This window comes from Diabrotica virgifera, chromosome 3 (assembly GCF_917563875.1).
Source record: "Diabrotica virgifera virgifera chromosome 3, PGI_DIABVI_V3a".
Classification (NCBI taxonomy): domain Eukaryota; kingdom Metazoa; phylum Arthropoda; class Insecta; order Coleoptera; family Chrysomelidae; genus Diabrotica; species Diabrotica virgifera.
This window is the reverse complement of record NC_065445.1, coordinates 147,885,278-147,897,562: the sequence shown is the minus strand read 5'-3', so window position 1 is coordinate 147,897,562 and position 12,285 is coordinate 147,885,278. Positions and strand designations below refer to the sequence as shown.

Genomic DNA, 12,285 nt, shown 5'->3' with positions numbered 1-12,285 from the left:
TGTCATTTGTCAACCCCCTCCCTTCCCACTTCCCGCACCCCTTATTTTTAGATAGGGAATAGGGGTTGTGTGCTAGCTCATTTGAAAGGTTATTCAATTCTATATTCAGTAATATAAACATTAACATAATTATTTATACAGGGTGTCCAAGAAAAAGAATTTGACATTAAATTTATTGACACAAAAAGAAGAATGTATGTAATTTATTTAATTCAAAATACATTCTACTGCTATCACAAAACAGAAAAAAATGTTTTTTGATAAATAAACAATGCTTTTTGCTTAATTTCATCTGCCTCTTGGTAGGTTGAATGTTGAATTTAAGCAACAAACAATAATTATTTATCAAAAAAACATTTTTTTTTCGTTTTCTGTCAGCAGTAGAATGTATTTTGAGTTAAATAAATTACATAGATTCTTCTTTTTGTGTCTATTAATTTGATCCAAAATAATTTATCTTGGACACCCTGTATACATAATTATGCCAATGTTAATATTACTGAATAGAGAATTAAATAACCTTTCAAATGAGTTAGCACACGACCCCTATTTCCTATTTTGAAAATAAGGGCTTGGGGATGTGCAAGGGAGGGGGTTGACAAATGACAGATGTATGTACCGCAAAAACGTGTCCCCCTTAGATCAAAAATCGACCTGTTTCGTCATTTCCTTAAAATCTAATAAATACTACCAAATATCGAGGTGGACTCTTTTCTTTGGCTTACTCTGTATATAAAAAAGGATAGACAATGGATACCGTCAACTAATATAAAGTAATCACGCTACTGAACAACACATACAAGATAGAATACGCACTGAAGGCTCTAATACTAATAGAGGAAACGAAACTTAGATGACTGAAAATAAATGAAGAAAAGACGAAATAGATATGTACTAATCTTAAGGAAAAATTGTAACAAAGACACATATCATCTAAAACACCAAAATGAAAATATATAAAAGAGCAATCAGACCTACCATAACCTACGCAGCAGCGGTAATAATGGGCCTGACTAATATAGATGAAGAGAAGCTAGGAATAAAAGAAGGGAAGATCCTTAGAAGAATTCTTGGACCAAAAATAAATCCAAGCCGGAGAGTTTAGACGATTATTTAACAATAAGATAAATAATTAGATAAATCAGACAAAGTTTGAAATGGCTTTGAGACCAAAGCACAGATGGGAAGATCATGTCACAGTAGATATCAACAGAACAAATATGCTTAACTAGAGAGCAGAGATAGAGAATAGAGAGAAACGGAGCTTAATCTCCAATTGGGCAAAATCACACAACCTGTGAAGATACACTCGAAAGAACAAGAAAAAAAGAAAAGGTGGAATCTACACGATTGACCTTTTATATGGCTCTGGTATACCTAGTGCTCTTACTGCGCTGAAGATTTGTATATAGGATCCTGTTTAATGTCATTAAAGACACAAACAGAGTGCGCGACCGTGGTGGCCTCGGTGATCGTTTCCTCTATATTTTTGTTTATGGCTTTAGATGAGTAAATCGTTTCTAAGTAATCTTTTTAGCCATCTGTTTTTGCCCCGTTTTCATTTTATTACTATCAGTTAGGACGAACTACTATCAAGCGCAGCAATAGGCCAATATCGTGCCATAGTTATAATACGTCAGAAATCACAAGTACAGTTCTTCAATGTTCTTTATACCATCTTCGAAACTTTCACGGTCAGGTTTAAACTTTGTCGCCCATTTCTTCAAGGTAAAACTGAAAAGTGAAGAGTCAAATAGAAATACTCATTGAAACCTAAAGAGGAGTGTTGTACGTCAGAAAGCAACATAACCTATAGTGTATAATCAAGTGGATTCTAAACATAAAAAAGATATAAACTAATCACATAAGTAGAATGGGATAGACCACAATGATCAAAATAGCTAAATATATCACCAAACGGTAGAAGTCTTGGCCGACCGTACAAAAGACAAAGTGATAACCTTCCATATATGTATTAGTCTGCCAATTAGTAATATTCTTTATAGTCAGGAAGAAAAAACAGAAGACAAGAATATTAGTAAAGATAAACTGACATTAGGAATACTGATTTCCAACTTTATCAACGCGCACAATACTTCAAAAAGGCAACTAATTATATTTACGCTGTACATACATTTATACAACATACTTTAAATAATTAAGTAATATTCTCTAAAAATAATTAATATTTTTGTATTTTGGGTACCTGGTTCAACCAAAATATCACTGGGTGGATCGGGTAAACCTTTAGGTAGCGTTCTAAAGTCAGTGTGAGCAGCAGCAGGCATCGGTAATTCTTCGGCTAAGTTAGCTACATTCTGTGCAGTTCTGTGATGCTTCGCTCTCACTGTGACTCTGTATTGAGTATTCGGTGCGAGGCCGGTAATTGTGTGACGGTAAACTCCCGGTTTGACTGTTCTTACTTCGACATTGTTAACACAAACTACATGTTGATGATTGGAGTTGGCAGGTAACCAACTGATGACAGAGGACGTCGACGTTATATTTGAAGCTCTAACTGCGCTGGGACCTAGCGAATGGGTGTCTCTGCCGATTATCATCGTGCATGCAGCATCTCTAGATGTTCTGCGATTAGCTGTCACTGATCTGACACTGATCCGATGCGGCTGAAATAAAAATACAAAAAATGTATACATAAATGAGCTCAATACGACATTTAGCTTAACTTCTTAGGTCTCTTTGGTCTATTGGGTCTTAGGTCTATTGATATTATATTATTATTTTTTCAAATTTTTGGAGTGTGTTTAAGTCGTAGAACAATTTGGACATTTGTTTTCAATACAGACTTCAGTACTCTATAAATAGATTTTTATGAATTTTGATGTAAAATAAGGGAAGCAGAAATTTACCAGTTTAGAGTTTCCCATTGCATTGAGTTTCTCATGGCCTATTTTACAATTCACCTCCCGGTATACATATACATTAATAAAATAAGATAAGATGTCACTAAAAAATAGCCTCAGACAAATTAGCAATATTTATACGGGGTAGAATCTTGTAAACTAATTGAATAATCACTTTTACGAGTAAAGGCTTTTAAGATATGAAGCTACAGAAGAATCTAGAATCTCCTAGATGGATCGCATATCCAACAGTGAAGTCATAAAGAGTCTCGATAGATAATGTAAAATTATTTAAACTGGTAACAAGCGCAAGGTGTCACATAATAGGAAACCAACGGCGGTGTAGACATGGCAGAAGAGGTCCAAACATACAAAGAATTTCTGACTCTATAATCTTTGATAATGGTTTTCACTATTTACCATTGGGCTGTTTAGAGCGACATAAAATAAAGTAGAAATATCAGTCGTCAACATTCGTAGTGGCCACACATTGTAAGAATAAGAGGGAATATGTTGTTAGGAATTGAATAAGTATAAACTCTTTCTTGCCTCTGATGATTATTGTTTTATCCTATGTGCTGTTTAATTGTAACAACACTTCTTAGAGTAAAAAATGAAAGCTTTTTACAATAGTGTTAGTATAAGTCTAACTTACCCTATTACTCTCCACCCCTTCCACCAAAGCCCTGGTTCTCTCAGTGGCCTTTATCGTGGCTTTCAGCACGCCATCCACATATACGTGGTAGCTCTCAATCTGATTACCTGGTCCGATGCCATCAGGAGCCGTCCACGAGATGAGTACACTCTTATTTAATTGCCGCTCCAGGGTCAGCTGTCTAGGAGCCGGCACTAACACCGAGAAGAAAAGGTCAGCTGTAGGTCAAATTTGGGTCAGTCTAAAGCTAATGGTTTAACAGTAGTACCCAAAGTTCGGAAGGTCGTTTTTGGATTATAATTTAGTCAGCTGTAGACTATGTATTTTTAAAGAAAATACTTGGAAAAAAGAACAAGAAGTTTTTTTAACTAATTCAGGAATATTGAATGTTTTGGCTGTAATGTTTACCATTGTTAAAAATATTCTTGACAGAAAATCCACAACTGTTTGTTACAGATGAATTTTCTTAAATTTCATTTATCCGCAACTGAGCAATTATTATTATTACAGGCCAAACATCGGGAAATTATCTTCAAAGAAAAACATAATTTTAATCTTATGCCATGAAAGTCTTTACATACTTACGTCCTTTAGACTTATGTTATGCGTGTGGTATACATGTTACGGACAATGATGTAAATTGGACATTGACGGTAAAGACCGGGCGTTGTCATGAATGTCCATTTTCCCTGGTTATTAACGACAATGCCCGGCCTTTAACGACAATAACATTAGCTATTGGCCAATGTTGTAAAAAAAATAACTAAAAATTAGAGTTTTCATCAATAACCGGTCAATAACGACAGTGGCCAAAATCAAATGTCCAATGTTGATAAATAAATAAATTTATGTATGATGTCCTATTATTTTAATTTAAAATATGTTTTGAAGGCTAATCATTTTTATTTTGATAATATAGTGAACCATGGCATTCTGCAACACTTTTTACATAAATTTACTACGAGTAATTTCAGCACGAGAACTGGGCCCGGATTACGTACACTCGATACGCATCGTATCCGCCATGTTTTCCCATAAGGCGCTACAGTAAAACATGGCGGATACGATGCGTATCGAGTGTACGTAATCCGGGCCCAGAAATGAAGCAAATAATAAACATAACCTAGCTTTTAGTGTAATTTTCAACAATGACCGATTAATAACGGGCATTGTTGTTGACATTAACCGGACAATGATAGAGATGTTATCAAGAATTTAAAATTATCATCGATATCCAGTTTCTATGGACAATAAAGTTAATATCCAGCCATTGTCGACAATGACCAATTCAATAGGCCATTATCGATATTGACCGATTATTAACGTTATTGTCCTGATTTACGTTATTGCCCGTAACATAGATACATAAGTATGTGAGAAATTATTAATTTACTTACAATGAACGTATTATACAATGTAACATTAAAACATTAGATGTTATGCTCTGCTATGTTTGGCGGAAATAATTTAAAGATAATAAACAAATATAAATGTCAAGGCACGTATCCACTATGTTTGCCCTCCTGCAGCTGCTCCACATAGTGGATACGTTCGCGCTCCCGGACCGTGCAACGATGAGCGCTCCGCCTCCGCGCTCCAATCGGTGGCGGTTTTTATATGTAGAGGAGCACATGGCATATCGATTCGAAGAGTTGCAGGGAGCGCAGAACGTAAGAGGTTCGCGAAAATAGTGGATACGTACCTTTATACCATAATCGAAGTGTTGTAAATTATTAAATAAATTAATTAAAGTAAATTGTTAAATAAACTGATATTTTGATATTATTTACTAATTTATTTCAAATTTATCTTATTGTGTTTATGTTTTAATGAAATTAACTCGATAATTCGTTGACGTAATATTCAAAAGTCAAATCAGTAGACAATAACAATGGTTTTGAATTGACGTCATGGAAACCAATTTTATTTTATTGAACATTTGGTTTTGACAACCTTTAATAGTATTGAACAATTTGGATCAGCTTGCATCAGCGATACATCTGCAAAATGCCACGAATTGCTCGTTTACATTTAATATTACCAAGCAATAAGTAAAGACATTCTTGTTTTTCCAAATGACTAAATTTGCACATATTTTTGTATTATGTACTCGTGTACGTTGTATTTATTCATAAATAAAAATTGATATAACTCTTATATGTTTTGGCTTTTTCCAAACGTATGGCCGTAGAAAAAATATTGTTCCTAAGTCATGCAGAAAGTGTTTTCCCGCACTCGGTTGCTTAGCCGAACTCCGCCATCGAGTCGTTCGGGTCAACGGCAGTCTCGTGCAGGAAAGTCACTTTCCGCACTAGTTGGGAAAATAACTATTTATTGATCAAATACACGACAAAATCTCTTCAGTTGGTTTGGCAATATTATGTATTTAAATTTATGTGTGTCTCCTTGTATAGGTTAAAAAGTTTTAATAATTTAATTTTATCTGACTCATTCATACTGACAATTCAAAAATATCTTATATGTTTTAAGTAGATGGCTATAAAATGATATTGTCAATATTTATAAGTTTCGGGCCTGGGAAGACTTTACAGGAAGTCAGTTCATTTGATTGCATGCAATAAACTTTACCTTAAGAATACCCATAAGAAAAATCGTAGCATGTGATTTTTCTTAAAAAGATAAGCACATGCAATGACTACAGTAAAATTTTCCTGTTGGTGATCCCATGGGAAATCATTAAAAAATAGTACATTGTGTACCTAGTAGGAAAAGCTTAATATTCCCAGACGATGTATGTAAAGATTGCCCGATTCAATAAAATTGTGTTTTGACTAGGAAAGTTTTGGGGTCGTTCTGATTTCTTTCATTATATATGAATTTTGGGCTGCTGAATCCGAATCTGAGTTTTGCGGACAAAATTTCGTGACGGAACATTGAAAAATTCACGAAAAAAGCGAAAAATTCCTGCTTTTTCCCGCTTTTTTGCTTAAATCTCGAAAACTATTACCTTTAAATAAATAATATGTTAACAAAAATTAAAGTACTTAAAATTCTCTACAAACATCACTATTTACTTTTTTTTTTCAGACGAACCGTTCGGTCTAAAGTGCAAGTTGAAAATTGCGAATTTTGAATGGTCTCTGCAAAACCCACTTTATTTTTTATTAGAATGCTGTCATTTGATAAATTTCTCCTAGTTTTTTATAAATACATAATACATTTCTCCTAGTTATAAATAAATAAGAATTATTTCCAATAATTCTTGTTTTTTTAATGACAGTAAGATTAATTAAGCTGTTAATAGCGTGAGGTCGTAAAAATTACAATGATGTAAAAATGATTAACGCTTACTTGAAGAAAGTTGAGGAGGATAGGGAGCAAGTTCAAAGACGTTCTACTGCACCAACTTTTAATTTCAAAACTAAATGTTTTATGTGTGGTCTCGTCATAACACTTCAGTTTATAGAACAGCAAAGTAAAATGACAACCAACCGCAATATGGTGTATCAGGTTCGAGTTTTAAAATTTAAAGAAACTGTTATAAAACGAGCAAAAGAACGTGATGATCAGTATGGCAAAGCCATAATCAAACGCCTTTTGTCTGTCTCAGACTTAGTAGCCTCTGATTGCCGGTATCATAGTTTTATACATGAGAAAACTGTACAATCGCCCAATCACTCAAAAAAAGATTAAAAAATCGGGTCCATTTGCCGATGATGTTGAAAGAGCAATGCAAGATGTTTACAATTTAGAGAATAGGGATGGGGAGTGCCAATTTTGGGCTCGATGAGTTGATCGACCAAATCAAGGATAAATATCGTCCTGACAAAAAGGCAATCAAAGCTCATCTACTCAAAAAATGCGGAAGCGATATAATTATTACCACGTCCCGAAACAAGAAGTCGGTCGTTTGTTTCAAAGACACAAGTTACAAAATCTTGAACGACGCTTGGTACCAACAAGCGTTAAAAAATGAAAGACTACGGATTGTTCAGACGGCTGCTGCCATTATTGTTGAGGATGTCCGGAGCCAGGAATACCACCCACCGGATAAGTTTTTAGAAGGAAATTAAGAACTAATTCCTGAAACACTCACACTACGTACATTTATGGAAAAGTTGTACTTCATAAAAAACGTGGGAAGGATGATAACTGGAAGAAGAAAAGCAACGCGCTTGCTCATATTCTTGTAGCGGCGGTAAGGCCCAGATCATTCGTCTCACCAGTCCTTGTAGGGTTGGCCGTGTTGCTCTAAAAAAAGTACGGTTCAAGAAAATTGGTTGATGTAGTTTCCTCTTTGCGGTTTTGTTCATCCTATAAAGAAGCTATTTGTCTGAAAAAATCAGCAATCGCAGGCGATCCGCAGAAAATTGACCAGTCGTGCTTTACACAGCAGGTGTACGATAACGCTGATTTTAAAGTACATAAAATCAACGGATACAACACTTTTCACGTCATGGGTGGCATTTCTTTTATTACACCAAAACATGCAGTAGCACCTAATCAATCCATTCCTCGGTTAAAAACGAAACCCACGCCTGACATTTATGCAAGTCAGGGAGCTGTTCAACTAATTCATTTTTAAAGGAAAAAACCTCCAGGTTTATCAGAAATCAAGATAATAGATCCGAAGGGAATGTTCACACCAACTCAATCTGTGCCTGATCTTCTGTGGCTCTATGGGAAAAGTAGAGATATTCCCGGCCTCTTAGGATGGAATGGATTCATGGAAGCTGTCACAATAAACATGCCACATGAACTAACATTTATTGTTTACCAGCTATTTATCAACCCTCCTCCAAGTGATTATGATACAATATTTACAGAATTGTTGAATGGAGTAGAGAAAACTAAATCCTTGAAGCAAGTTACCTGTCTGGTGACATTTGACCAACCCCTCTACCTCAAGGCAAGAGACATCCTTGCTAGTCGTTCCGATAATCCTGATCTGTCAAATGTTGTTATAAGGCTCGGTGGATATCACTATTGATGTCCTTCATGGGGGCAATTGGTTACATTATGCAAGGTGGTAGATTGGCTGAACTTTTCAATACCATGTATGCGGCAAAATCAACCGAAAAATTATGTCTGGTCACGCTTACACAAGGGCAGTACGAGCTTATATGTTGGCTCACAGAACTCTGGCCAAAATATTGATTAAGTCACTGGCCCTATCATCAACAATGGTGCATCAATTAGAGTAGATCTTGTTGAACCTAGACAGAACAGTGATTCTTTCTAATGATGTAAAAAATATTGTAAAATATGTGCCAGAAGAATTTAAATCCAAGCTTCAAATATTGGCAGAATGTGGCCTCCCTGTCTGGCCTGTTCTGATACTGAATTTGTACAATTTCGACTTTTTTTATCTTTTTAATTGCTTGTGCAGAAAACTAGCAGAAATGTATCAAATGAAAGCATTCTAATAAAAAATAAAGTTTTGGAATGTAAAAAGTGGGTTTTACAGAGACCGTTGAAAATTAGCAATTTTCAACTTGCACTTTAGACCGAACGGTTCATCTGAAAAAAAAGCAAAATCTGATATTTGTAGAGAATTTTATGTACTTTAATTTTTGTTGACACATTATTTACGAAAAGTTATTAGTTTTCGAGATTTAAGCAAAAAAGCGGGAAAAAGCATAAATTTTTCGCTTTTTTAGTGATTTTTTCAATGTTCCGTCACGAACTTTTGTCCGCAAACCTCAGATTCGGATTCAGCAGGCCAAAATCCATTTATAATGAAAGAAATCGGAACTACCCCAAAACTTTCCCACTAGGGGGCTCGTAGAGTACAAATGAACTGAATCACTATAGAAACAAAAAAATTGATTTGTCAAAGACGCAATTGCTTATTTTTGGTGTTTTCTCGTGTTTTCTGTCATGAGTGATGATGAGTGTTCGATTCCTGGTACAACCTCCAGAACTGATGGAAGTAGTCAATAATACTTCATTAGATTTACTGCCAACAAAATCCAGAGACAAATATAACTATTCATACAACCGTTTCATGGACTATCGTAAGAATAAAAATTCAAGTTCTTTCTCAGAAAATGTTGTAATACTTCTTGGAGAGTTGATCTTTAATATATTTGTTCTGAATCTGTTGTAAGGAATAGTAAATTGTACAACAAGTGAGAAAAAAGACATATTTCTCACGAGCGCAGAAGTTTGTGGGCACACAAATATAGTGTGTTGTACACTATACTTTTTCTATGGATGCGGTTTTGTCAAGAGTTCAGACTTCGAAAATAAATCATTTAGGCACTTTTGAGTATATTATATGCATAAATTGAAATAAAATACATATACATGTAGGTATTTAATACTCTTAAAATTTATATACGTTATTTATTTGAAATTCTAATTAACAGTTATTTTTGAGCAGTTTTCCTGGTAAGTTTTGCTTCAATACATTTTATTTGACAACATTAATTGTGTTTGTATTGTGCATGTTACCATGGAAACAGCGATCATATGTATGTGAACCGTAGGAGAACCCGTGAGAAAAAATATTTCTCACTGCAATGGACGACTTTTCTCACTGAGTGAAGAATAATTGTTCATTTTGAATGTATGTAAGTAGTGAGAGAAGTTGTACATTGTATAGCATCCATAGAAAATAGTATATTGTACAACAAGTGAGAAAAAAGATATATTTCTCACGAGCCCAGAAGTTCGTTGGCAAGAGCCGAGGCACGAGGTTAGTGCCGCAAAGCAAACAAGCAAGAAATATGTCAAATAGATGAAATAGAGAATGTGGAAAAATCCCCTTACGAACAATTCACACATCCACCATTTCGGGCTGGGAATTTTTTTTTTTTCGAATAGAATCATTAAATAAAGAAATATGTCATTTTCTCATGTGTTGTACACTGTACTTTTTCTACGGATGCGGTTTTGTCAAGAGTTCAAACTTCAAAATTAAATAATTTAGGTGCTTTTACTTATATTGTATGCATAAATTGAAATAAAATACATGTATATACTCGTATATGTTGGTATTTAATATTCTTAAGATTTATATACGGTATTTATTTAAAATTCCAATTAACAGTTATTTTTGAACAATTCTGAAAGCTAATTCCTGGTAAGGTTTGCTTGAACATATTTTGTTTGACAACATTAATTTGTTTGTATTGTGCATGTGCATGTTACGATGGAAACGGCGATCATATATATGGAAAACTGCGGAGAACCCGTGAGAAAAAACATTTCTTACTGCAATGGCCGACTTTTCTCACTGCGTGAGAAATTGTTCGTTTTGAATGTATGTATTGAGAGAAGTTGCACATTGTATAGCATCCATAGAAAAAAAGAAGTTGCAAATTGTAAGCATCCATAGAAAATAAATTATTTTTTTATGGATGCTATACATTGTCCAACTTCTCTCATTACTTAGATACATTCAAAATAAACAATTTCTCACGCAGTGGAAAAAGTCGGCCGTTGCAGTGAGAAATATTTTTTCTCACGGGTTCTCCTACGGTGTTACATACATGCTCGCTAAGAGCGGTTCCAGACTCGTCGGCTGGAGAAAGAGGGGGTGAGTTTAGTCGGTAGGCGGCCCGTCAAGATGAAGTAGGACGGACTGAATCCGACACACCTGGGACACCTTCCCAGACGGTCTTTCGAAAATTCCCACCTCCCAAAAAAAAGTACATATGATCGCCGTTTCCATGGTAACATGCACAATACAAACACAATTGATGTTGTCAAACAAAATGTGTTGAAGAAAATCTTCAAAAATATTGTGAAAAATGTCTAAATTCCTGACCGAATTTCGGAAAAAGTTTTTCCTTGTTTTTTCCTCATTATTGGGATCACTAACTGGAGAATTTTACTGTCAACATTACATGCGGTTGTATTTTTAAAGACAAATATCAAATGCTAAGATTTCTCTGACTGGTATTCTTATAGACCAAGAGGCAGCACTGAAAAATCTATTTGAATTTACTAAAGCTAGATTTTTCATAGTTGATTACTGTGAGTGTGTAGAGAAACATACTGCGGTCGGTCAAGCGAAACGTAGAACAGGGGTTACTGAGAGGTATCAAAGTTGCTTTCCTACGAAGGTAATTATTTCCATTTACTAAGGCTGAAAATCAGTACGCACATTCTAAATTAAATATAAATAAAGGTTATTATAGTCGGTCAGCTGTATGACGGGACAGAGCCGGTCGGTCGGCCCCAATAGTCGATGGAGGAAATGAAGCATTTTGGCTCGCAATTTTTTCGTCCAACATGGATTTACTTAAAATTTTCACAGAAGGTAAGAAATAGTCCAAGGATAATTTTATATATCATGCCGCTATCATACGCTAAAACCTTGGGGTGGTTGCCACCCCATCTCGGGGGTGGGAATTTTTTATTACATTTTAACCATGTAATTCGATGTAAAAAGTGATTCTAAGAAAAAAATGTATTTTACATTTTCTTCGTAAAACTAATATTTTTCGAATTATTCGCGCTTGAAAATAATAGTTTTTCGACGAAAATATCGACTTTTTTAGAGGGTTTTTTGAGAATACCTCGAAAAATATGCATTTAATCAAAAAAACTGTAGAAATCGAAATTGTATCTTTTAGTAACACAAATCAAATTATTTTCCTATAATATCTTTAAGACCAATCAAACCGAGATAAGGCATGTTAAAGGTTAGCTTTTTTCGTCAAATGCACAATTTGAAATATTCAAAGCAAAATAATGGGAAAAATTTGCATTTTTCTAGGAAAACTTAAATAATCCTCTTTGAAGTATAGAATTAGACTTTTCAAAAAAATAATAAAAAGTTTCTAGCATAAAATT

At 34.6% G+C, this 12,285-nt stretch overlaps 1 protein-coding gene across 2 annotated transcripts in view; it reads right to left on the bottom strand.

The window, feature by feature from the left end:
- Positions 1-12,285, bottom strand: part of LOC126881345 (RIMS-binding protein 2) — a 509,061-nt gene that overhangs the window by 161,550 nt on the left and 335,226 nt on the right. For both annotated transcript variants that reach the window (XM_050645576.1, XM_050645577.1), the window contains exons 9-10: positions 3,520-3,737; positions 2,207-2,627 (exon numbers count right to left, since the gene is read on the bottom strand). In XM_050645576.1, coding sequence (XP_050501533.1) covers positions 2,207-2,627; positions 3,520-3,737 — 639 coding nt within the window. The remainder of the gene's footprint in view (positions 1-2,206; positions 2,628-3,519; positions 3,738-12,285) is intronic.